This window comes from Schistocerca americana, chromosome X (genome assembly GCF_021461395.2).
Source record: "Schistocerca americana isolate TAMUIC-IGC-003095 chromosome X, iqSchAmer2.1, whole genome shotgun sequence".
NCBI classification, from domain to species: domain Eukaryota; kingdom Metazoa; phylum Arthropoda; class Insecta; order Orthoptera; family Acrididae; genus Schistocerca; species Schistocerca americana.
In genome coordinates, this window is record NC_060130.1 from 770,097,187 (window position 1) to 770,121,852 (window position 24,666).

At 39.3% G+C, this 24,666-nt stretch overlaps 1 protein-coding gene across 8 annotated transcripts in view; it reads left to right on the plus strand.

The window, feature by feature from the left end:
- Positions 1-24,666, plus strand: part of LOC124554970 (CLIP-associating protein 1-A) — a 250,544-nt gene that overhangs the window by 21,569 nt on the left and 204,309 nt on the right. For all 8 annotated transcript variants that reach the window (XM_047128704.1, XM_047128701.1, XM_047128703.1 and 5 more), the window contains exons 4-7: positions 1,011-1,116; positions 6,180-6,351; positions 17,001-17,177; positions 17,425-17,501. In XM_047128704.1, the coding sequence (XP_046984660.1) occupies positions 1,011-1,116; positions 6,180-6,351; positions 17,001-17,177; positions 17,425-17,501 (532 nt within the window). The remainder of the gene's footprint in view (positions 1-1,010; positions 1,117-6,179; positions 6,352-17,000; positions 17,178-17,424; positions 17,502-24,666) is intronic.

Below are 24,666 nucleotides of genomic sequence, written 5' to 3' on the forward strand. Positions count from 1 at the left end.
GAACCAACTGCCCCATTAAGTGTTAACAATAAATCTATAGCTTGTGTAGCAAACAAAGTTGTTAAGGATGAATATTGACGGTCAGTTGGTTTAGAGTTAACAAATGGAGATACTGGCACAGAGAATGCCACTGTCATGTTATACGCTTTTGGTAACAGTCAGTACCTTTTGGCGATTTTTTATTCTTACGTACACTCAATTCAGTGTTTTCTGGGAATGAAATACACAAAAAATGGACGTAATTCTGTCAAACAATAAGAAAAGGCCCAAAAATAGTAATTAGTTACTAATAAGCTCATTCTGAGGAAATATTTTTTTTAAAAAAGGCATCTCCACTGTACCGAGTGATTTTATCGAACAGTCTGGTGCACATTTAAGGAAAAACATTAGTATATCTCACCATATAGCGGAAATTCTGAGTTTTAGATAGGAACAACAAAAAGACAGTCACAAATACAGCTTTCGGCCAGTAAGGCCTTCAACAAAATTAGACGATAACCACACACTCACGCCAATGTGCCCCCCTCCACACACACACACACACACACACATATATATATATATATATATACAATGGAAGGAAACATTCCACTATATACAAAACTTCAGTCTCAGGCAATTGTACATTTCATCTTGGATTTTCCATTGTTTGATTTGTTTATCAAAAAACTGAAAACAGCATTTTTTTATCGGGGATTAAATTGTATAATAATTTGGCCAATGAGATGAAAGTGATAAGTACAATACATTTAGTTAAAAGGCAGCACATCCCTCCTGAACGCAGCAGACAGATGGCTTCCTGAAATATTGAGTCGTGTTGATTTTTGTATCCCAAGGAGACTACAAAGAAGTATCACACTTGGCAAGCCTGCGCAATCACAGTATGCACTTTAAAAGATTTTATATTGTGTGGTCAACAGCATTTTCACCCTTGTTTATGTGCCTATCAGCACTTCAGCTATGTGGTTACCTTTTGTTCCTCCCATTAATTTTCATTTTATATTTTACAGGTGTCACAGAACTCAATTGATATTTTGACAAACTTTGCGGATCGAATGGGTACAGATTTCAAACCGTATTTGCAAATGGTAATATCTCCTGTGGTTGACAGACTAGGTAAGTCTTCAGATTTTAAATTTGGCCCAGTGAAAATGTTACTTAGTGTTGTAGGTGTGAAAGGGATGCTGCATTTTGAGCTCCAAAATTGGAACTATTGGATATTATTTGCAAATTGTTTGTGGTGTGGTGGTAGTTCTTTGTGTAGTTTCCAGTTCTTCGGTGTGTTATAGATATCAGTTCTCTTAAATCGAGCCTTCTGAGCTGCTTGCTGCTCAGTGGTTGTGTGTGTGTGGGGGGAGGTGTGTGCTCAGAAATGGCATCATATGTAGTTAGGTAGTTGTACTGAAACAAAACAGTGTTGATTGTAGGTACTTCTGCTGAGACGTTTATGCTGCAGTTGGTCTCTAGCAGAATGAAAAATTTAATTGATATGGTAGTGTAGAGGAAATTGATGAGTCACAATTTGGTAAGAGAAAGTTCAGCAGGAACAACTAAAAGATGGGTGTTTAGAGGTATGAAGAGTGGGCCATTACTTTTCCATATCAATTATCCCCTATAGTAAAGGGTACACTTGTGCAGATTTCACTAATTGTATTTTATTATGTAACCTCATTGCCAGATGCACTTCCTGTCGCCCCACTTGTCAGTTTAAACTATGACATGGAGTTCATGTGCGCCATTTGTATTTGAATTCTCTAGACTTTGTTTTTGTCTTATCGTATTTTAACTGTTTGTGTCTCGTGTTCACTGAGGCAGAATTTGGGAACTATGCCTGCATTTGCCTAAATAAGCATGGGAAACCACCTAAAAACGACACTCAGGCAGATTCAATCTGGGTGTGGCTGAACTCCCTGCCTTAGAAGCTAGCATGCTGCACATTATACTATATGATCAGGACAAGCGAGTGTCTTACAAATGCTTTTTCGGAGTAATACCGCATCAGACAATAGCTGTATATCTCAATATTACAAAAGAGCACATTTTTACAGGCACAGTTCTTATTTCAAACTGTGTCCAGTCATACTAGTGAGAGAGCGACAGACAAAAATTTCATTCATGTGAGAGTGAAGCATAAAATCACTTTTAAAGACAGTGCTAAAAGTGCTTGCACTAACTGCACTTGACAACAATAAGAGATCACTGCACTGCACAATGCAGTGCAGCACATTGTTTGAATTATATTTGAAGCCAAAATGAGCCAGCCTTATTTACGTATTTTGTGAGAGCTACTGTCTTCGCGTACACTTTATTTATTTTCCTGTACCTTCCGCACTGTTGCTAGTACAGTTGATTGCTCACTGCCATTTCTTTGAATACATTACGTAGGCCACAGTTTCTGTTACCATAGTTTCTGTTACATTTGGAGGTGAAATGTTCTTAATTCCCTCCTTCACAGATTCTATATTTTTAATTACAACTATGGGATGAAGATTGTGATGACAGACTGATCTGTAGTATCACTCGAGATCTAGGTTAGGTTGGAAGGTGATAGTTCAGTTGTGATTCAGTGAACCCAACACATGCAATGTTACGAGAAGCACATTGGTTACAATTACTGAACAGTGAAAGTAGTAATAAACAAAGGCAGCTCATGCTCAGAGGTTACATACATACAACTCTCATTACTTTTTATTGCAATTTTTTCCACATTTGTGTCTATTAGTTTTTGCAATGACAGATTGATCTGTAGAGTAGCCCAAAGTCTAGATTAGATTATAAGATGACAGTTTGGTTGTGTGTTGGTGAAACCAACAAATGCGAATACAAAATCTTAGATGTGGTAAAAAAAATTATGTATTGTAACCTGAGGTCTGGGCTAGGTTTAAAAGTGACAGTTTGGTTGTGCATTGGCAAAGCAGTATTGAATGTTTTAGTAAACCCTAGATTAACCATGTGGGTAAGAGGTCGCCCCCCCCCCCCCCCCCCCCTTTGTGATATTCTTTGTGAGTTTGTGACACTGTGTATTGATTTTTGGACTCGCACCAGCACCATTTAGAAGCTGAATATTTATTGTTGATGCCTGTTGTGACAGCACTAGCACACTGCTGTTCCTGTCTACAGTTATAAGAAATAAATTCTCTTTGGAGTAGTGTGCTTGGGTGGCATTTGTTATCTACATTCCTGTACACTGATCAGCCAGAACATTATGACTACATACCTAACATCCGGTTTGTCCACCCTAAACATGGATAACAACGGCGACACATCATGACACAGAAGCAGCGAGGTGTTGGTAGGTTGCTGGAGGGATTTGGTACCACATCTGCACACAAAAATCAGCTAATTCTCGTAAATTTGAGTGCTGCTGCCACATTCAATCACATCCTAGATGTGTTCAATCAGTTTCAGGTCTGGCAAGTTGGAGGAGGGGGGGGGGCAGCACATTGATTGGAACTTGCAACTATGTTCCTTAAACCACTCCAGCACACTCCTGAACTTGTCATTTTGCACATTATTTTGTTGAAAAATGCCAGTGCCACCTGGAAACATGATCGTCATGAAGGGATGTACGTGGACTACAACCATTGTACGATTCTCCTTGGCCATTATGATTCCGTGCATGAGCTCCATTGGACCCATGGATGCCCACTTGAATGTTCCCCAGAGTGTAATGGAGCTGCCACCAGCTTGTCTCAGTCCGGCAGTACAGGTGTCAAGGAGTTGTTTCCGTGGATGATGACGGATTCATGCCCTCTCAACAGCATGAAGGAGAAGGTATCAGGATTCATCAGACAATGCAACACTCTGCCTCTGTCAATGGTCATGTGTCCATTTCAGTAGCGCTTGCCTATGTTGTGGGTTGAACATTTGCACATGCATGGGTCATTAGCTGCAGATGCCAATCATTGATAGTGTTTGGTGCACTGTGTGTTCACACACACTTGTAATCTGCCCAGCATTAAAGTCTGGTGGTAATTCCACCACAGTTTGTCATTTGTCCTGGTTTACCAGTTGCCCAGCCAAGGTTCAACATCTGTAATGATTTTCCCTAACCCCACAATGTCTGAACATGGTTTCACCTTTATTTCACCACATGTTGGAGACACTCACCAAAGCATTCGTTGAACACCCGACAAGTTATGCAGTTTCCAAAATGCTCATGCCAAGCTTCCAGGCCATCTCAGTCTGCTCTTCAGCAAACTCGAATAGATCACGCGTCTTCCCCATTCTGCATATGGACAGCACGCTCACTGATACTACATGCGCCGTGCGTGTGTCTGACTAGCAGTCATTCCTCACCAGGTGATGCTGCTGTCACCTTGACCTGTTTATATCGATAGTAGGTTGGTAGTCGTAATGTTCTGGCTGATCAGTGTGTGTATAACGAGTAAAATGTCAAAACGCAAGAAGACAGAGATGACAAAATATAAGAATTGTATTATGTAGTGACTTGAGGAGGACGACGAGGTGAAATTGATCACATATGACTACTAGTGATCACAACACTGAATCAGTACAAGAAGTGAGTGGTGGGGAAAGTAGATCCAATTTGTCTGAACAGAGTGATAAGGCTGCATCCATTTCATCTTAATTTTATTTTGGATAGGACCATGATACAAGATGTGACATTCAAGTTCCTTGACAAAATTTGTGTACGCCAGCAAATAACATGTTACTTGGTGTAGAGGAAGAGGGGACAGTTGATCTTGAGAAGCCATCAGGCTCCAGAGGTGTGCCTCAGGAAGAGACAAAACTACAAGGAAGTGATGCTTGTAATTTAAGAGATGGGTGTCTGAAAAGCATGTCAAAGATATTTGTGTAACATTCTTCAAATCAATTCAGTAGAATGCTGTGTACAATCAAAAGGAAGAGTACAGGAAAAGAACATGTTTTGTCTACTTTTTCCAGAAATGAACTATGTATGCCATGACATGTAGGATTCTGTGTTATTTCATACTGTTGATCGACCAGTTTGATGATATGAATAGTCCATATTATATAACCTGTTTTAGATTATGCGTGCAGGGAAAGAACATGCTAATGTCTCTTACTACAGGGAATATATGTGCTTTGTCCAGTGTTGTGCATTAAGCTTTAGATTCCTTGTTGGTAGGCAAACAATGTTGAAGCAAGAAATAGAGAGCTTTATCCCGTAAATGCTGTAAGCAAGAAAATTCTTTGCAACATGTTTTGTATGCTTGTTACTTTTAATCACTCATGAAACTTGCTCTAGTGGCGCCACTTAGGTTACTGTAGTCTTATGCACTCTAGTGAGGTATTTACAAACTTAGCATGCCTTTCCTATGGCAGTTAGAATTTCCAATGCCAATGCCAGAAACAAAAAATTGTGATCACCACCACCAAAACATTAATATTAAATATTCGTAAACATGGTAAAGTGTAATAGAGATATACAGAGACAGAAATTTGATAGAAAAAGTTCAACCACTTTGTTGATTCACTTGTAAGTAGCAGAATGTGAAAATCGTGTCCACGTTGGTAGGTCACCCGTAGGCTGACTGGACAGAACATTCAGTACCTCTGTAAGAACTGTAATCCACAGAAGCAAATACCCTAAACCTCTAATACATGGGGCTAACAGGCATTTGAAGGGACAGTCTTAAGATTAGCTATTACCAGTTTGAAAAACATCACTCTATATCCAACAGTTCCAAAAGTGTTGTCTGTCATTAAGTAAATTTGTGTGGAAAATATTTGAAATGTGTCCTGAGAATTTAAATTCTGTAATCTATTATTGAGACACACATTTTATATATTTTGGCCGGCTCTGCAAAAAGACTACAAGCTGCAGCTGACATTAAGTGTTATGCAGCTATAGTAGGTAGAGTTTACCAAAAAATGTAGTATGCTGTGAAATAATGACCTATCTAGCGTTTGAGATGTCAATGCTTTAATACAAGTTTTTAATTGTGTATGGTTGGGAATGACTTTTGAGCTTATGATATGTATAGAAAAGTGTATGTGGTGTGGACGTTGCAAGTCTAAGTGACTTCACAATAATTATTCCAATATAATTTTAACAGTTATCATAATTAATTTTTGGTAAGAATATGTGTATTGAAAAAGTATCAGAGCTAGAAAAAATGGTCATGGCATTAGTTTCAGATTAGTAGATATGTAAGGAATTAATAATAATATCTAGTATGTTTGTATTTCAGGCGACAATAAAGAAGTCGTGAGAGAGAAAGCTCAGCTTTTCCTTCTGAAACTTTTGGAGAGGGAAATTTCATCACCATATTACTTGTTTGAGAAGTTGACATCAGCATTTACTCACAAAAATGCTAAAATCCGAGAAGAAGTGTTAATCTGTTATCAGTCCGCACTGAGGGAGTAAGTGGAAATTTTTTAAAAAGTTTCATACCTTGGATATAGTAAGTGCCCTTAGTTTCTTTAAAGTACACATGTAATTATGAGAAGTAACAATACGTGTAGTAAAACCCTAAAAGAGTACAAATCCATACTTTTTTGAAAGAAAATGTATGACCGGCATTCAGTAAGTAATGCTCCCCCCCCCCCCCCCCCCCCCTTTTTAATCCTTTAATATACCGTATTTACTCGAATCTAAGCTGCACCTGAAAAATGAGTCTGGGAATCAAGGAAAAAAAAAATCCCGAATCTAAGCCACACCCGAAATTTGAGACTCAAAATTCAAGGGAAGAGAAAAGTTTTAGACCGCACCTCCAAATCGAAACAAAGCTGGTCCATTGTAACATGAGACACAATTTAGGTCGAATGGCTGAAGACACAGCTACAGTAGTTTGATTCGAGTTGTAAGCTTTGCAGTTAAGCTTTACCAGGTAACCATTGCTATGCGTTAGGTGCTCTGTCCATATTTATACGGGTACCCTCCTCTTTCATGTGCTTCGTCTGGTTTGAATTGATTGCTTATTTTGCTTTGATGTGATAAGTGCCGTTCTCTTTGTTATAGGTGTTTATGTCACTCTAAGCTGAAAATGTGTTATTGTACTGTGTCATACATTGTTTGTCGCATTCAGATAATGAGTGTTTACGACCTGTTGCCGCTCGCGGGATGGCTTGCTTCTGTGCGCACTACTGCCACTTTCAATTAAAAAAAAGAGAGTAATTGTCTCATTAGTGAAACAATGGCAAGAGAATGCTATTTGTTACTGGTGCTTTCTTTGATAATGATCAACAAGAACCAAATAATAGAGTGCGTATGATAGATGATGTTCTGAACGAGAGTTTAGGGAAAATTTTTCACTGTTTGAAAATCTTTGCAGGTGCCTCTCTATTACATTACATTCTGTACAGAAATTAGTCATCTTAGATTTAAAAATCTAGTAAGCTGCCGTGCTTCATTTCTGACTGTATCACTATTCAGCATAAGAATAATATGAATATAAACATGACATGATATGTATATCCTTCCGCGTTTGCTGTTGTCTCACTCTAGTTTCGTAGTTTATTAGACAGACAGGATTTAAATGAGATAGCAGCAAACACGAAGGAATACAAGGCATAATGTTTACATTCATATTATTCTTATGGTGAAGAGAATACTGCATGTGATCCACGATTCATAAAAGTTCATATTATTAATCATCTCTTGTCACAGGTAAGAAAAAATTCAGAACGTAGAGTTGACCATATTTACATACATCCCAAACAGTCTTGCCAGTCGGATTTCCATAGTACATTTTCAGTGATGACTTCAAATGCAGTGTGTGTTATTGTTGTCTCCAGTTCACAGACTGGTTTGATGCAGCTCTCCACGCCTTTCTATCCTGTGCAATGCAGAGTAGCAACACTTATAAAATAAGAATGAAAATAACTTAGAAACCAAACGCTGAAATTTAAAAGAAAATTTTATTATGTTTGTAATACATCTTATACAAAATGTTTAAAATAAGTCATGAATCTGAAGCACTCTCTCTCAATTCTTTGTTGCTCATTTCTTCATACAGAGCATCGTCCTCTATACCATCTAGTGCTCTATACCATCTAGTGCATTGGATATCGAACATTTTTTAAATGCTTGTTGCACAGTCTGATTTGGTACACACTTCCATGCATCATAAATCCACTGGCACACTTGCGACAAACTTGCGCGTTTTACACGTCCTGTTGGTGTCAGTTGTCTATTGCTTTTCAAAAGCCAGTCTGTGTACATGCATTTAAGCTTGTCCTTAAATGGTTTATTCAGACAGGGGTCAAGTTGTTCCAGAATTGACGTCATCCTGCCTGGAATTACTGCCAAGTCCGTTTTGCTTTCCTCTAATTTTCGTTTTACTGCAGGTGTTCTATGGCCTGGGTACACATCTAATATCAACAGACTGCGTAGACCAAGCATTGCACCAGGAAGATGATTCCACACGTGCCTAATCCATTCCAGTACCATGTCCTCCGAAAACCACCCAGTTTTGTTTGCTCGTACAATTACAGTTTTTGGAAACACTTCTGATTTCGGAAAGTCTTTTGCTTGATAACTATGAATGGGGGTAATTTATGTCCATATGCTGTGCAAGCTAGCATGACGGACGTCTGCTGTTTTTTCACCCCTTGATGTAAAAACACTTATGTCTTTCTTTCCTTTGGCATCAACCGTATAATTTGACGGCATGTCAAAATATGTGGAAGTTTGGTTAGCAACTATTATCTGGCCAAGAAGGTATTGCTTTTCTGTGTGCCGCCTAATTACGAAGCGCTGAAATTCCAAAAGTTTTTCTTCATAATTTTTCGGCAGCTTCTGTGCGACTGAAGTTCGCCTCCGAAGTGAAAAACCCCAGCGCTTGATAAACAGATCAATCCAGCTGCGACTAGCCTTAGAATTTTCAATTTTTTGCTCTCTAGCAATTTCATGTGCCTTAATTTTTAAAATTTCGGCATTCACAGACAGGAATTTCTGACACCGTTCCTCAAATTCATTTAAAATCACTCCTAGTGCATTATATTGGCCACACATTGGCCCACTAAATGCTTTCGTGCTGCCATCGCCTGATGTTGCTCTCATCAGTCGCAGACCTGCAGCACGATTAGAACTTTCTTCTGCAAAAGAAATATTTGAAAGGCTGCTACATTCGAAGATTTTAGACAGTTCACCTGGTGCAAGTCTTTTGATTTGATGCCAGTTTGGTGACTTGCGCTTCGATGGGGATGAGATGATGAGGATGATGATGATGATGATGATGATGATGATGATGATTAGGACAACACAACACCCAGTCCCTGAGCGGAGAAAATCTCCGACCCAGCCGGGAATCTAACCCGGGCCCTTAGGATTGACATTCTGTCACGCTGACCACTCAGCTACCGAGGGCGGACCAGTCGAAGATGAACAATAAGGAATTTCTATTTACTTGATGGGATAATGTACGAAAATGCAGTGGTCGAAACTCGGGACGGAGAAAAAAAGCTCATCTTATACCTTTTTTAATTTATTTCCTGAGGCAGAGGCAAAGGTTTTGGCACCAGTATTTATCTTTGTGCCTGCAAAGCATGCCTGTGTAGCGCTAAATATATTCGACAGCAGAAGCTTGTTGTGGTGGCACCTACCAACCTTTTTCAGAACTTTTGCTTAATTTGTGCTCGATTCTAAGTTGCAAGCAGTTTTTTAAATTGGGAAAACTGGAAAAAAAGTGCAGCTTAGATTCAAGTAAATACGGTACATAGACAAATATCCTTGTTGGTGCTCCACATCTGATGTTTGTTCTATCTGCTGGTGAAGTTTCAAACCATTCTGGCAGATAGATGGCAGAGCCATAGTACAGTGTCAAAATGCCATCTACATACAACTCACATTACAAGCTGTGTGCTGTTATTGAATTCTTGTGTTCAGAAAAAGAAACTGTGATGAACATCCATAAACGTATGTGTGCAGTGTATGGTGGTGGTGTAGTTGAAAGGAGTACAGTTAGACAATGGGTAAAGAAAGTTACAGCGTTAGGAAATGCAGAAACAGAGGTCCATGATAAGCCACACTCTGGGCGTCCTGTAACAGCCACTGCTCCAGACATGCTGAATCATGCAGATGATTCAGCATGTCTGTATGTCATCATTCGTACTGACAGGTGCATCACAACTCGACAGTTGGCTCTACATTTGTCGGTCAAGATTGGAAGTGCGTCTGCAATGATTGAGACTTGGATATTCAAAGAGGTGCTCACAATGGGTTCCATGAATGCTAACAGTCGGCCACAAAATTCAAAGAACGGTCATTTCATTTGAATTGTTGGAGCGTTTTGAGACCAATGGAGAAGCCTTTCTGCCACGGATCATTACAGGGGACGAAAGCTGGATGCACCACTTTGTGTCAGAAGCAGAAAGACAGCCCATGGAGTGGCATCATCCTCATTCACCACAAAAGAATAAATTCAAGACAACAGCCTCTACCGGAAAAGTCATGGCGACAGTCTTCTGGGATTGTGATGGCGTCATTCTTGTGGATGTGATGCCAAGAGGGTCAACCATGAATTCAGAGGCATGTGTGAAGACTCTGAATAAAGTCAAGAACAGTTTCTGTTATGTTCGATTCGACAAGAATCCAGCCAAAATCTTGCTCCAACACAATAATGCACGGCCACACACAAGTCTGAGAACCTGGGAACACATCGCCAAATTGGGTTGGACCTCATTGCCTCATCCACACTACAGTCCGGACATGGCATCCTCGGACTACCATCTCTTTGGGCTGCTTAAATATTCTTTACAGGAATCGTACTTTGAAGAAGTCATGCAGTGAAAACATGGCTACGCTTATAGGACAAGAGCTTTTACCATCAGGGGATACATGCTCTTCCCCAAAGTTTGCGTACGGCCATAGAACGTGATGGAGACAACATAGAGAAATAGGACATGGACAAGGCATGTTGATGTATATTGTCACCAAATTCTGACTCTTAACAATTAATATGTTCTGAGAAAAGAAAGAAAATGTGGGGCATTACTTATTGAACAACCCTTGTACATTTGGCAGATGTGGTTAAAATATGACAACATAGTTCAGTTACCCAAGGTTATCTCATTGAGATCCAAATAATGAAAATAATTCTAGCCAGGGAGCTTTTCCCAACAGAGCAGGAAAATTCTGCCTTGGCAGAAAATTATGCTCCAAATATCTAGGTTATATCATAAACTATTTTATGAGACAACGAGAAGAAGCAAGGAATAGTACTGGATGATTGATCCATTAGATTTTGACCCTGCTGCTACAGTAATTACATTTCTTTCACTGATATTTCGCCTTTAAATCTTCTGGCCAACTTCTGAGTGAACTGACTTGTTGGCTTACGCTGAAGATGGCTGAAAGGCATTCTGAAGTATTATTGTAAGAAATGAGTTCCTATGGCTGCTTACCAAAAATCTTGCGTGTCAGTAAATGTGCAAGGAAAACATGAAGATGCATGCTGGACTATTGAGTTGTAAGCAGCTGTACACGACTTGCTTCATAAGAATCAGAGTTAGTGATTAATAAATGTGAACGCCACAAAAGGATTAGTCCTAGAGTCTGTTCTGACTGCTGCTCCATGTTAGGAGGAGGAACAATATATAATTGCTGGACATGTGACCACACTGTTGCCAATTCTTCCAGCTGTTATTGCCAGTAGCTGAATCCTGATGATGCTGATACTTCATCCAAGCAGCTCCTCATTTGTCTTTATGCTGCTGAGTGGACCCACTGAGTAGGGTAGCGCAGTGGTTAGCACACTGAACACTGGATTTGAATTCGTGAGGATGACAGTACAAATCTGTGTCCGGGCAGTGTGATTTTCCTAAATTGGTTGAGGAAAATGCTCGGATGATTCCTTGAAAATGGCACAGCCGCTCTCCTTCCCCATCCTTCCCTAATCCGAGCTTGTGCTCCATGTCTAATGACCTCATTGTCGACGGGATGTTAAACACTCATCTTCTCCTCCTCATCCTCATGAGTGGACCCCATTCCAGATGTCTCTGCCTCTGGAGGGGAAAAGAGAGAGAGAGAGAGAGAGAGAGAGAGAGAGAGAGAGAGAGAGAGAGAGAGAGAATTGAAATCTCAGGTGGTACCGGGAATTGAACACAGGCCCTTAAGCACTGAAGGCGGCAGCCTTACTCATTCGGCTGCGGAGGCAATGTAGAAATTAATGTAATCATTTTTATTATTTATGGAACATGCATGCCTTTTGAGATAGTATGCATTGAAATCAGTGCAAATGTGCCAGTTTTTTTTCGTTGTGTTGGTTGTCCGCATGATGTGGGAAAAGGAAGCTTCAGGCATTCCATAATCTCATATGTACTAGCTCTTACACATCATCATCATCAAATGTGTGACACCTATTTCTTCCTTTGAGGTATCACACCTACACTTGCTACTTGACGCTTGATCAGGTTAATGTACAGAATGTAGTAGATATTTGAAACGAGACCACTAGTTGCTTGCATTGTTCATTAGAATGTGAACGTCCCTGTGTTGTTGCTGTAACAACAGTACACAAATACACTACAAACTGTGACATTTCGATCTGATTGCAGGCTTCAAATGGTTTTCAAGTATATTACAGTTTGACTCTCTAAGTTATCTATACATACATCAGGCATTAGATGTTCCGTAATTACCGCATTCCCTTAATGGGAAGAGTTCTGTATCTATATCATCTACACCTACATATATACTCTGCAAACCACCATAAGGTGCATCACAGAGGGTACCTGTACCACTTCTAGTTATTTTCTTTTTCTGCTTCTCTCGCAAATAGAGCGAGAGCAAAATGACTGTCTGTATGCCTTCATATGAGCCCCAATCATTCTAATCTTATCTTCATGGTCTTTAGGTGAAATGTACATTTGTGGCAATAGAATTGCTCTCCTGTCAGCTTCAAATGCCAGTTTTCTAAATTTTTTCAGTAGCGTTCCTTGAAAAGAATGTCTACTTCCCTCCAAGGATTTCCGTTTCAGTTCCTGAAGGATCTCTGTTAACACATGCATGTTGTTCTAACATCCTGGTAACAAATCTAGCAACCCACCTCTGAGTTGCTTTGATGACTTCCTTTAATCTGACCTGCCCTAGACCCTAAACACTCAAAATAGTACTAAAGAATGGGTCACACTAGTGCCGTGTATGCTGTCTTCTGTACAGGTGAACCACACTATCGTAAAATTCTCCCGACAAACCGAAGTCGACCATTTGCCTTCCCTAATGCAGTCCTTACATGTTCACTCCATTTCATACTGCTTTGCAACGTTACACATAGATATTTAATGTACGTGACTGTGTCGAGTAGCACGCTACTAATACTGTATTTGAACGTTATGGGTTTGTTTTTCATACTAATCTGCATTAACTTTCATTTCTCTACATTTAGAGCTACCTACCATTCATCACACCAGCTAGAAATTTTATGTAAGTCATCTTGTATCCTGTTATTGTCTCTCAATGACACCACCTTCCCATACACCACAGCATTGTCAGCAAACAGCCACAAACTGCTGCTTACCCTGTCCATATGATCATTTATGTATATAGAAAATAACACTTTCCGGGGCACTTCTGACAATACCCATCTCTGACGAACACTCACCAAATGAGGATAACATACTGGGTTCTGTTACTCAAGAAGTCGTTGATCCACTCACATACCTGGGAACGTATTCCATATGCTTGTACTGTTGGTAACTGTCGGCATTGTGGCACCGTGTCAAATGCTTTCCAGAAATCTAGGAATATGAGGTCTGCCTGTTGCCCTTCATCCATGGTTCACTGGATCTCATGTGAGAAAAGGGCAAGCTGAATTTCGTATGAGCGATGCTTTTTAAAACTGTGCTGATGTGTGGACAGAAACTTTTCCCTATATTCAAACTGAGAATATGTTCAGGGAGTCTGCAGCAAACCAACGTTGGGGATAATGATCCGTAATTTTGCAGGTCTGTTCTTTTACCCTTCTTGTATACAGAAGTCACTTGCACTTCTTATCAGTCGCTTGGGACTTAGCGCTGGGTGAGAGATTCACGATAAATGGAAGCTAGGGAAGGGGCCATTGCTTTAGGGTACTCTTCGTAACACCAAAATTGGGATTCCAAGCCCTAGCGACTTATTTGCTTTCAATTCTCATGTGTTTCTATACACGAGTGATGCTGGTTTCTTTGTCCTCCATATGGGACTCTGTATGTTCGTCAAACAATGGTATGTTTGTACGATTCTCCTATGTGAACAATTTCTTAAATGAGAAATTCAAAATTTGGCTTTACTTTTACTATCATCTACCATCACACCAAACTGGCCAACGAGTGACTCGATAGAAGCCTTAGATCCACTTAGCAATTTTACACTGCGCCAGAATTTTCTTGAGTTCTCGCAGGATCTATTGCTAAGGTGTGATGGTGTAGTTACTGTAAGCTTCACGCATAAGTCTTTTTATAGGCGCATTAATTTCTTTCAACTTTTGCCTCTTGTCATTTGTGCATTTTATTGTGAACCGAGAGTGCAACAGCATTTGCTTCCTCAGCATTTTTTGAATTTCATTGTTAAACTGTGGTCAGTCTTTTTCGTCCACTTACTCAGCACATACTTCTTCAGAGTATGCTTTTCGATCCGTTTAAACTTCGCCCATAATTTCTCTACGTCCATCGTATTGGAACAAAATTATGTCAATTCATTGTCTAAGTAGGCTGCTAACAACTGTCTATCTGCTCTTTCTAGCAAAGATACTGTTGTAGTCTTCTTTATGGAGCTATTAACTTTAGTAACCCAAGTCTCCATAATGACGTTTTCACTATTCCCTGCTTCTGTACTGTCAATTAGGATAGGCCTGTTTGTAGCTACGAGATCCAAAAATATTTCCATTGCATGTGGGCTCTTGAAAAAGCTGCTCAAGATATGTTTTCAGAATACATGTTCAAAAGAACTTCACAGGCCTGTCTGTCTGTACCCCCTGTAATCAATCCATAGACATCCCAGTCTATGCTTGGTAGGTTAAAGTCGCTTCCAACTAGTATTACTTGTATGTATTTCCTCACTACTGGTCATAGACTTTCTGCCATTGATTCTAAAACCATCACAGTGGAATTGGATGGCCTGTAAAATCATCCAAAAATTAACTTGATTTCACCTAGCCTTGTTATATACGACCACGGAACTTCAATGCCACACCGAGACAATGTTTTAGTCAATTGCAATGAACACACCCCCTCCTGTAGCATCTAATCTATCTTTTTGATATACGTTCCGTGAATCACTAACTATCTCAGAGATTCATACTTGGGGTTTCAGTCATATCTCAGTGCCGAGAATAATTTGAGCGTGAGTAGTTTCCTGGAGGGTAGTAAATTTGGAAGCTTTGTTACAAATGCTTTGAGAATTCACTAATAAAATTTTGATAGTGGAACTGTCTTCACTCTGAACACAGTCTGATTTAGCTATCAGAGTCGTCTGGTGAGTGTTAATCAGAGAACCTCGACCTTCTGCCTAGCCTAAAAAACCTCCATGTGCACCTGAGTAGCTGCTTCCTTTGTGAAGACTAAACTATTTGTCTAGGGAAAATTTCAGCTATTAAGCAGCTCTCAGAAAAAAAATTGAAGCAGTTTCTTTAGTCTAATGCGCAGATTTTTTTTTGGAAAAATTGCATCAGTGCAAAGTTTCTTTCCATTAAGTTACAGTTATTTGAAACTTTACTACCAAATATGAGTTTCACATCAATCAGTCCATTGCAGTGATTCATTTGTAACTTGTAGCAGAATCTTATTGCAATAATTTGATTTATTGGGACCAAAAATGTATTATTATGCCAATACAAGACCGAAATAATCACTTCGCGTGATAGCTGTATCATGTGAAGGAATTCATCCGTCTGGTGTATAAAATCGTAATCAGCAATTTCCCTATGAAGTGAATGTTTGATTTAATGACCATTTGTCATGGTTGTGGGCTGTAGTGTCAACTGGATTAATTGACACTGACATTTCTAATGTGTAGGATATAATATGGAAGGAAAGAAGACACCACATTTGGTGTAACAGGTTAGACTTGCTGTTGGAACTAAAACTAGAGCAATACTTATCAGATGAATTCGCAGTTGTGAATAATGACCACAATCGTATGTAGAATGGAATGATAACAATGAAAATTTGTGCAGGACCAGGACTCGAACCCAGATTTCCCACTTATTGCGAGCAGTCGCCTTACCATTTGGCTATCCATACACGACTCACAACCAGACTCAACCTGGATGTGCCAGTGCAGATCGTAGGCGCATGGTTGATGACATGTGGAAGTTTGAGTCTGGCTGTGAGTAATGTATGGATAGCCAAATTGTAAGATGACCACTCGTGATAAGCGGGAAATCCGGGTTCGAGTCCCAGTCCTGCACAAATTTTCATTGTCATAATTCCATTCTACAGCTGATGGTGGTCATTATTCACAATTATGAATTCATCTGATGTGTTTAGTAACGGCTGTCGTCGTTGCAGTGCATCATCATCGAAATAACACTGGCACTGCAAAATTGTAGAGGCAAAACTGTTCACTATCCATGCCAATGGATACTAAAAACTTGATATCTATGGTCGATTGGGACTCGCTTCATTTGTGGTGACTGCAATTGTTATTTTCTTCAGAATAGAAATTATGTAGATTAAGAAGATCAAAATGTTGATGTAATTTGCAATCTAGCAAATGATTTCTCAAAATTTAAACTTGTTCATAAACTGGACAGAAATGTGTGAAACCTACAGGTAGATGAAATCAGTTAACAAATTTCACGGATGATACCAAGCTGTGAGTGAAGCAACTAATTATAGGTGCTGGCAACAACTGATGTAAACTGAATTTGATTGTTTTCAGATGCTGAATGTTAATAGAAATTCACATCCATGTATGTAATTTTTTTAATTTCCAATATCCAAATTACAGTTAGCCATCTTAACTGCAAAGTGTAACTAATTTCCATTTTTGAAGAATTTATGTTGAAGTGGAGGTTATTTACAGTTGTGTGAAATAAATATGTTGTACAATATATGATTCTTCTGGGTGATTGTTGCTTCTTGTTTCCAAGGCATGGACCTTCAAACCTTGGCTTGTCAAAACATGTTCCAAGCATTTTGAAACTTCTGCATGATCCACTTCCATCTGTGAGAGATGCAGCTTTTAATGCATTGACTGAAATATATCGACATATAGGGGAAAAATTTCGACAAGATATCCAACGTCGCTGCAGTGCCAAAGATACTAAGTAAGTAGTCTGTTGACTATGTGTACATTGTTTTCAATTCCTAAATACAGCTGATTAGACGTTGAATATTCTGTACGTGTGAAGTCCAGGATAATAAATTATATTTCGGAAAAGGTTCAAATTGTGTTGTAGTCAATGAATGTATTATTATTGTGAATCACATCAATTTGAGGTTTTTGGTGTAGTTAAAAAATACCTGCAGAATTGTTGTTTATCTATTAACACTACTAAGTGTATGTTTTTTTAGGATTGCAACCCTTTTTACGAAGTTTGACGAAATAAAAAATGAAGGTGGATTGCTTGCCTCAGCCTGTGGAGCAGAAGGTAAGATTATAATACTTAATTTTAAGTATGTCTCACACTTACTTTTTCCAGAATTTAAACTCTTCCGGGGTTGGTGGTGGAGGGGGAGAGAATAGTCTGTTGTTTTTGGTGCAGTGAATTGGTCTTGTTTTAAGTAGATGTATTAACTCCTAACGCCGGCCGCTGTGGCCGAGCGGTTCTAGGCGCTTAAGTGTGGAACCGCGCTGCTGCAATGGTCGCAGGTTCAAATCCTGCTTCGGGCATGGATGTGTGTGATGTCCTTTGGTTCGTTAGGTTTAAGTAGTTCTAAGTCTGGGGGACTGATGACCTCAGATGTTAAGTCCCATAGTGCTCAGAGCCATTTGAACCATACCCTTAATACTCTTATGGGGAAAGATAACTGGTGCTGCAAGGCATAGAGCGGTAATTAAAGTTCTTGGACAGTCTCTTGATTAGTTGTAGCATTCCCAGTTGTGGCATGGGAACTTGAAATAAATACATTTGCCTCTGTGGTGGTCCACACTTTATTTTGTAATTATACAAGAACAGCCCTTGACTGGTTGCAGAATAATGCTAATTGAAAACAGGAATTTGTTGGTAAACCAAAATTCTTGTTCATTAATGTTAAGGGTAGAACCAAGCTGACCGCATCCATTGTTGAAGTTCATTGTCAAGCTAACCTTAAACATTGCCAAGCAATACCAAATAGAAGTTGAAGCACAGTACTGGCAGTGCTGCTTAGCATGTTGCTCTTTAATACACCACTCTGTGAGCACCAGTGATTTTGTTGCGCGCTGGAGTTCTTGGTGCCCTTCCAACCTCTTCTGTGCCCATTTTGGTGTCTAGCTGAGGTATTAAAAATAGTATGGGTACACGCACTGTAGGCAGTTGCACACCATGTTATAAAACCAGCTCTTAAAAGTGATGTGAGGAACGACAATAAATGGTGTTGTTTGGTGTTAACATGGGTACTATAGTATAAGGATTTGCTAGTCAATGTTGCCTAGGTGTATAATTTATTGGTGAATACATCATGTTGCCAATGTGTATCTGTGCATGATTATGTAACAGCACCATTCCAGTGTATTCTGAGATGGTTGATAGTTTGGAAGAGTCAATGTGGAGAGTAGTGTGAACAGTGTAATACTTAGCGCAATCCCCTGTCCTGTCATCTCTGGGTGTTGTGGCTCACACACACACACACACACACACACACACACACAATCATTCACTCACTATGAATGGGGGGGGGGGGGCGTTATCTCATTTCCTACTCCAACACCTAAGGGACTAACCAGCTTTGTGCAGGCTCATGATGTGACCCTTCTCAATCACATCCAGGTGCTCAGACTACGTACTGACATTTCACCAAAGCATTATTGCACTTTCCAAATTACTATCTTAGCAGAAGCAGGGACTGCAGAGATTCACATTAATATTTTGCTTGGAGCACACCTGCTCTGGAGGAGGCTGGTGGTAAGAGGGACAAAAGTCCAGCATTTTGACACCGAATGTTGAACTACCTCAAAAGTGATATTATTAACTTCTCAAGCACCCTGGACAAAGGTAGCTGGACAGCTGATTGTAAGCAAATTTTTCAAAAATCATAGTTCTGTAATAGTGAATGCTATATTTTTGTACAAAGTGTCAGGTGAAACGTTCAGAAATGGTCTCGTTACTCCTGGGGATATTATTGTAATATTTTATAGATAGCAGACTTAAGACTCATTTTACTATTAAGACTTTATTCAGAAAGAAAACTTGTACCAACTGCATTAAATTTTTCTCAGTGTGAAATGTTTTGAAACATTTGTACATACACAGAACAAAACATTTCTTTTCGATACACTCCTCCGCCTGGCTCTTAATGATGCTGACACATATTTTACAGAAGTGTCAGATGCAATTTGTTCCTGCTATGTGGTATTTTCTTGGCAAAAGTCTGCCAGTGACTTAGTGCCTGCTTTCTTGTCCTCTTATATGCTCTGAATGATACCCAACAAATAACTGAAAGGAGAATTCTTCCACCATTTGGATTGATTGCTCTTTAAAGGATAGAAAACAATCATTAGATGTGATTGGATCCACTGTGTGAATTTTATGTTCAAAACATTGTCTGCTTCTTTATGTCACTAAGTATCCTTGTGAGCACACATTTACTTCTGTTGTTGAAGCAAGGTGGCATTTTGAGAATATCAGAACATCACTTGTGTCCTTTCATTCCAGGCAGAGGAGATACTCCCTTCTCTCAGAAATGGTCCTTTTTAGAGTCTGAGCTTGACAACTGTAAATTGTGGAAGATCTTTCCTGTTAGTCATGCAAGTGCCTACTGCTTTTATCTTATATGCACATAGATAATCAAATACAGCAGGTGAAATATAATAGCAGTACATTTATGTTACTTAGTGTCTGTCGTGGTACTACTATAATAATGTATTAAAAAGTGCCATACAGCTGGCTCCTCTGCCCTTTTCCCTGCAGATGCCTCCTTTGTAAGTACATACCCAGTCAAAAGATCACAAGCACTAAGCATTTTTTATGCTGTACTTCTCTGTTGTGTGCTAGTCATTTGCACTGAAAAATCAGTTTGTCATTTTAAACCACACATACTTTCATTAACTGTCAAATATCCATAGGGAGTAAATGAAGAGGATGACATAAGAATTCAAATGACAAAAAATGAGCAAATTTTAAAATGATTATGAGAAATAATTTGTCATTGTTATTGAGCTGCAAGTTCATCAAAATTGCTTTGAACTAGCATAGCTTATCATCATTGCAGGAAAGGGATTATGCAGTGCAGATGTTTTGACCAGTAGTTACTTATTGTTGGCTTTTTCACAAGGCACATGTGAATTAGTTACCACGAAAAATGAGTAAATAATCTCAATTTTTGTCATAATCCACTTTACCCCATACACTGTTCACTCTCAACTTGTGTTATCTTCCTCGACTATTATTGGCCCACTGTATTGATTAGTCTGTTGTTTTTTATTTTTATTCTCTGGCATAGACAATGAGAAACAATCCATTGGTGTGTAAGTCAGGTGAAAACACACGCCCACACTGGTCTTGTCTTTCACATGTTGTTTTGGGTGTTTTAAGCAGTAACCCCAGTGAAGGTGACGGCTCAAAATACTGTGCTTCTTCATTTACCTTTCATACAACCAATTTGTAGCATATTCCACATCTATAATAAAACTAAAAATTTTCTTTTAGGCTACACGATGTTGCAGACACTACTTTTTTAAAAGTAGTTGCTGACAAAGAGAATGAAATGGAATGTGAGCTATCAGTTTCTATGCTCAGCTTGACACAGACTGGCACCAACTGTCTGACCAGCTGTTGTTGCCTGAGCCCTGCTCGTGTGCTATCCACAATTGCATTACAGTAATTTGTTTTGTTTTACCTGAATATTCATTCTTTCTCAAATTCCTATGGCTGTAGTATCCAACCTAGTTGTTACACTTATTTCAATAACATTCTCTGTAGCTTGTCTGTAGTGTGTCACTATGGTGATCATATTGTCGCAGAAGAAGCTGAGTAGCCCCGTGGTGTAGTGGTTACAATACTAAACTATTGCATGGATGGTCGTGAGTTCAAAACTCACCTGCACTGTACAATTTTAATTTCTATATTCAGTTTGAGTATGTTCTAGAAGTATCTTCAAATGTCAAGTATCGTTGTACTGGAATGTTCTGTAGCTGTGTATATACTCTGTGTTCTGGCCGAAGGCAGTTCGCTCCGCACTCTTGTATGTGCAAGTGCTGAATATACCTTAGTTAAGTGAAGTTAGTGTTCGTCATTCATCTAATTACACCTTCTTCTACATGACATTATTCTGGTGGAGACTCTGGATATTGGAACTTGTGATAGTGCACATTATTGACAACACAGTGGCTCCCATCATGTCACGACAGAGCCACCGTTTATGTGGCGAGAAACCTGAGTTCGAGCCATATTCAACAGACCGCAATGTATCGGAGACAGAAGAAGAAGATGTTATGATGACAGCAACTGTGTGCCACCACGAGACATCCTTCCAGGTTCTCTGGTGATGATGGCCAAGATCCAAACAAGTGGCTGAAGGTTTATGAGCATATAGTCATATTTAACAAATGGGATGACACCGCGTGTTTGGCTAACATATTTTTCTACTTGGAGGGCACTGCCAACCAATGGCATGAGAACAACGAGTAGTAGTTCACAAGCTGGAAAGTATTCCAGGTGGAACTGCGCAATTATTTCGGCAACACACAATGACAGAAGTGAAGGCTGAAGATAAATTAAAGTGCAGGTCACAGCGTCCAGAGGAAACTACAGCATCCTGCATTCAAGACGTCCTGGAGCTGTGTAAAATGGTGGATCCTAGAACGAAGGAGGAAGATAAGATTGCACATTTCATAAAGAGTGTTGCTGAGGACATGTATCAAGCCGTAATCCTGAAGGAGATTTCGACAGCAGACGACTTCATAAAATGGTCCCAGTATATCAAGACAATGCATCCAAAAAGAATTACACACAAAAAGTTTGAACGGCTTCCAAACATCGTATCGATGTCTGTGATGGAGGAAGCAACGGATTTCACAAGTGTTCTTCGCCAGATAGTGAGAGAGGAAGTTCAGAAGGCACTTGGATTGCATGGCGAGCAAAAAACCAAGACGCTTCAAGAGGTCATAAGGGAGGAAGTGGAACAGACATTGAACCCAATTTCTTGTCCTTCATTTCCCTTTAAAACGATGAAAAAGTCTAGATCCAGGTGGAGTTACGTTCCTACAATTCCACATGAGAAACCTGTTTGGGCACCAAGGAAGACTGACATCCAGAGGATCCAGGATAACCAACCAGTATGTTTCCACTGTGGATGTCCGGGACATGTGGTGCACTATTGTCGAGAAAGGCGGCATCGCCACTATATAGGTAGAAGGTATAATTATATCTTATGAGTACAGTAGATGGCACATTTATCAGGAGAGAAGATAAATTTTCAAGGAGATAACATAAATAGTCCTTTGCAGCAAAAATGTTCATATAAACATATGCTGTATATTTAATGGTTCCTGAGGTAAATGCTTGAAAATTTTTATCACCACCAAACAATTTTCTTATGTTTATTACTATTTCATATCAGATACTTTCTGTTTATCAGTGAGATGCTTTGTGCGATATAAAGTGTTAGGTTGCATCATTATAACTACTACCCTCATAAAGGTGCATAGTGAAGCAGCGAGACGAGTGTTGTGACATGTACTGAGAGTAGAAAAGTACAATGAAGGTGATAGTTGCTTTTTGTTCTTTTATTGTGAATTATTTAAAGCTGATTGTAAACTTTAAGCATACACTCATTTGACAGGCTGTTTCCAAGACTGACAGTTTAAAATATAAATAATAAAAAAAGCTTGTAAACTGTAAATGTTAAATCAGTGCTCTTGAGTAAATTACTCAACAGAAATGTATTGGGTGGTTAAGTGAGCAATTGTTTCTTGTTGTTCATTCCATCAAAATATCTAGTGAGAAGAATTCAAAATTTAACAAATGTCTGCGTGAACGTCTGTGCTTCAAATGGCCATTCTACCATAATATTGGCCTTTCCTTCTGAAACACTGAGCGGATGTGTTTGTTGTTCTGCATTATGGACACTGTTTAATATGAAGTAGGAGATAAACTTCACTTGATTAACCACTACATCAGAATAATTCAGATATGAGACAGATTTGCTGAAAGGGTTGCTCTAAAATAGGTGCCCAATAGGGTGAATTGGCCTATGTACAGGAAAATGACTTTTTGAACAATGTGCATGACTGGATGTGTCACGTTATGTGTGTTCAGCTGCACTGCTGAGGCTTTCACACTTTGACTCAGCTTTACTGTGTGAATTGCTAAAGAATTGTTGTCAGTGGTCATATTAAGAAGTCCATATGATGAATTATTGCATGATGTGGATAAAAATTAAGGTATTTTCTCAGTTGCTTCCAATGTGAGTCCAGATGATAGGACTCCTTGCATGATAACCTCATGCTATTGGAGATGCCTCTATTCCAGGTATGCATCATGTGATAGTTGTCTTTTGCAGTCTTTAGAATGAAGATGTAAGACCATAACATTCTTGAATAGCTTCATAAATGAATTTTCTAAGCCAATCATTGAAACAGTTGGTAGGATGTCGAAAGAAGTGGATGGAGAACACTGCACTGATTTTTATATTTTCAACTGATTAATGTGTGTATAAATGTGACTAGGCTGAGATACGGAAAGAACAACAAACATAGCATGCTTTTGTTGTCTATATCATTTGCCAGATTTCACATTGACTGTGGTTTTGGTGAGTCACCACTTTTAAGTTAGGTAACACTTTTTTTCTGGTTCAATATTTGTAGAAGTTCTTTGTATTCCACAGTCATTGTCATTGTTGACCATTACCAACCAGCATACTTGCCTAGCTGTTCATAGGCATCAAAACCATTATGGATCTGAGCAAATATCAGTCATGCCAAACTATATGTGGCAGAAAGTAGTGTTGCACCCAAGAGTGGATCAGATCAGTTCCGTATCTACTAAAGGTGACCATATCCTTTATATTTGGCCAGACTAAAGGAAGTTACTTTTTAAGCCAGATTATTAAAGTTCTTATGCACAGTTGCTTTTCTTCACTTGTATACATTTACTGATCAAAGCAAGGGCCTCTGCCAGGTGCTTTTGTGTCCTTGAAGTGTGATTTCCTAATGAATTTTCTGTCTACAGTGCCGAAAATCTCCATGAATTGGGAGGTGGTATATTTATAGCACCAGACAAGAATCTTAAGTTAATTGAGCTAGGAATTGAGTCAGCATGTGAAGCAGGATACAAGTTGTAGTTTCCATTTGGACTCATTGGCAGAACTAAGAACTTCAAATAGAACTTCAGTTCGCTGGCACATATGTACAGTGTGTAAACTTTTAGATGGCAGACCTCTCCCTAGTCCTGAATCGGTAGAAGTCAGTAAACGTCGGGAGGCTTTGGTAGGCACGCAGCTTCGACTGCTGCCAACATTACGTAGCTGACTGTGTTGTACAAGGTAGCCATTGTCGTCTGCTTCATTATTGCTTTGCACTGTACTGTTCTGCGTGTTTTTGTTGTGCAGTTGTGCTAAACATTATCAAAATGAGTGAAGAGGCAGTTGCTGGCCCATCTTGGGAGTCGCCAACAA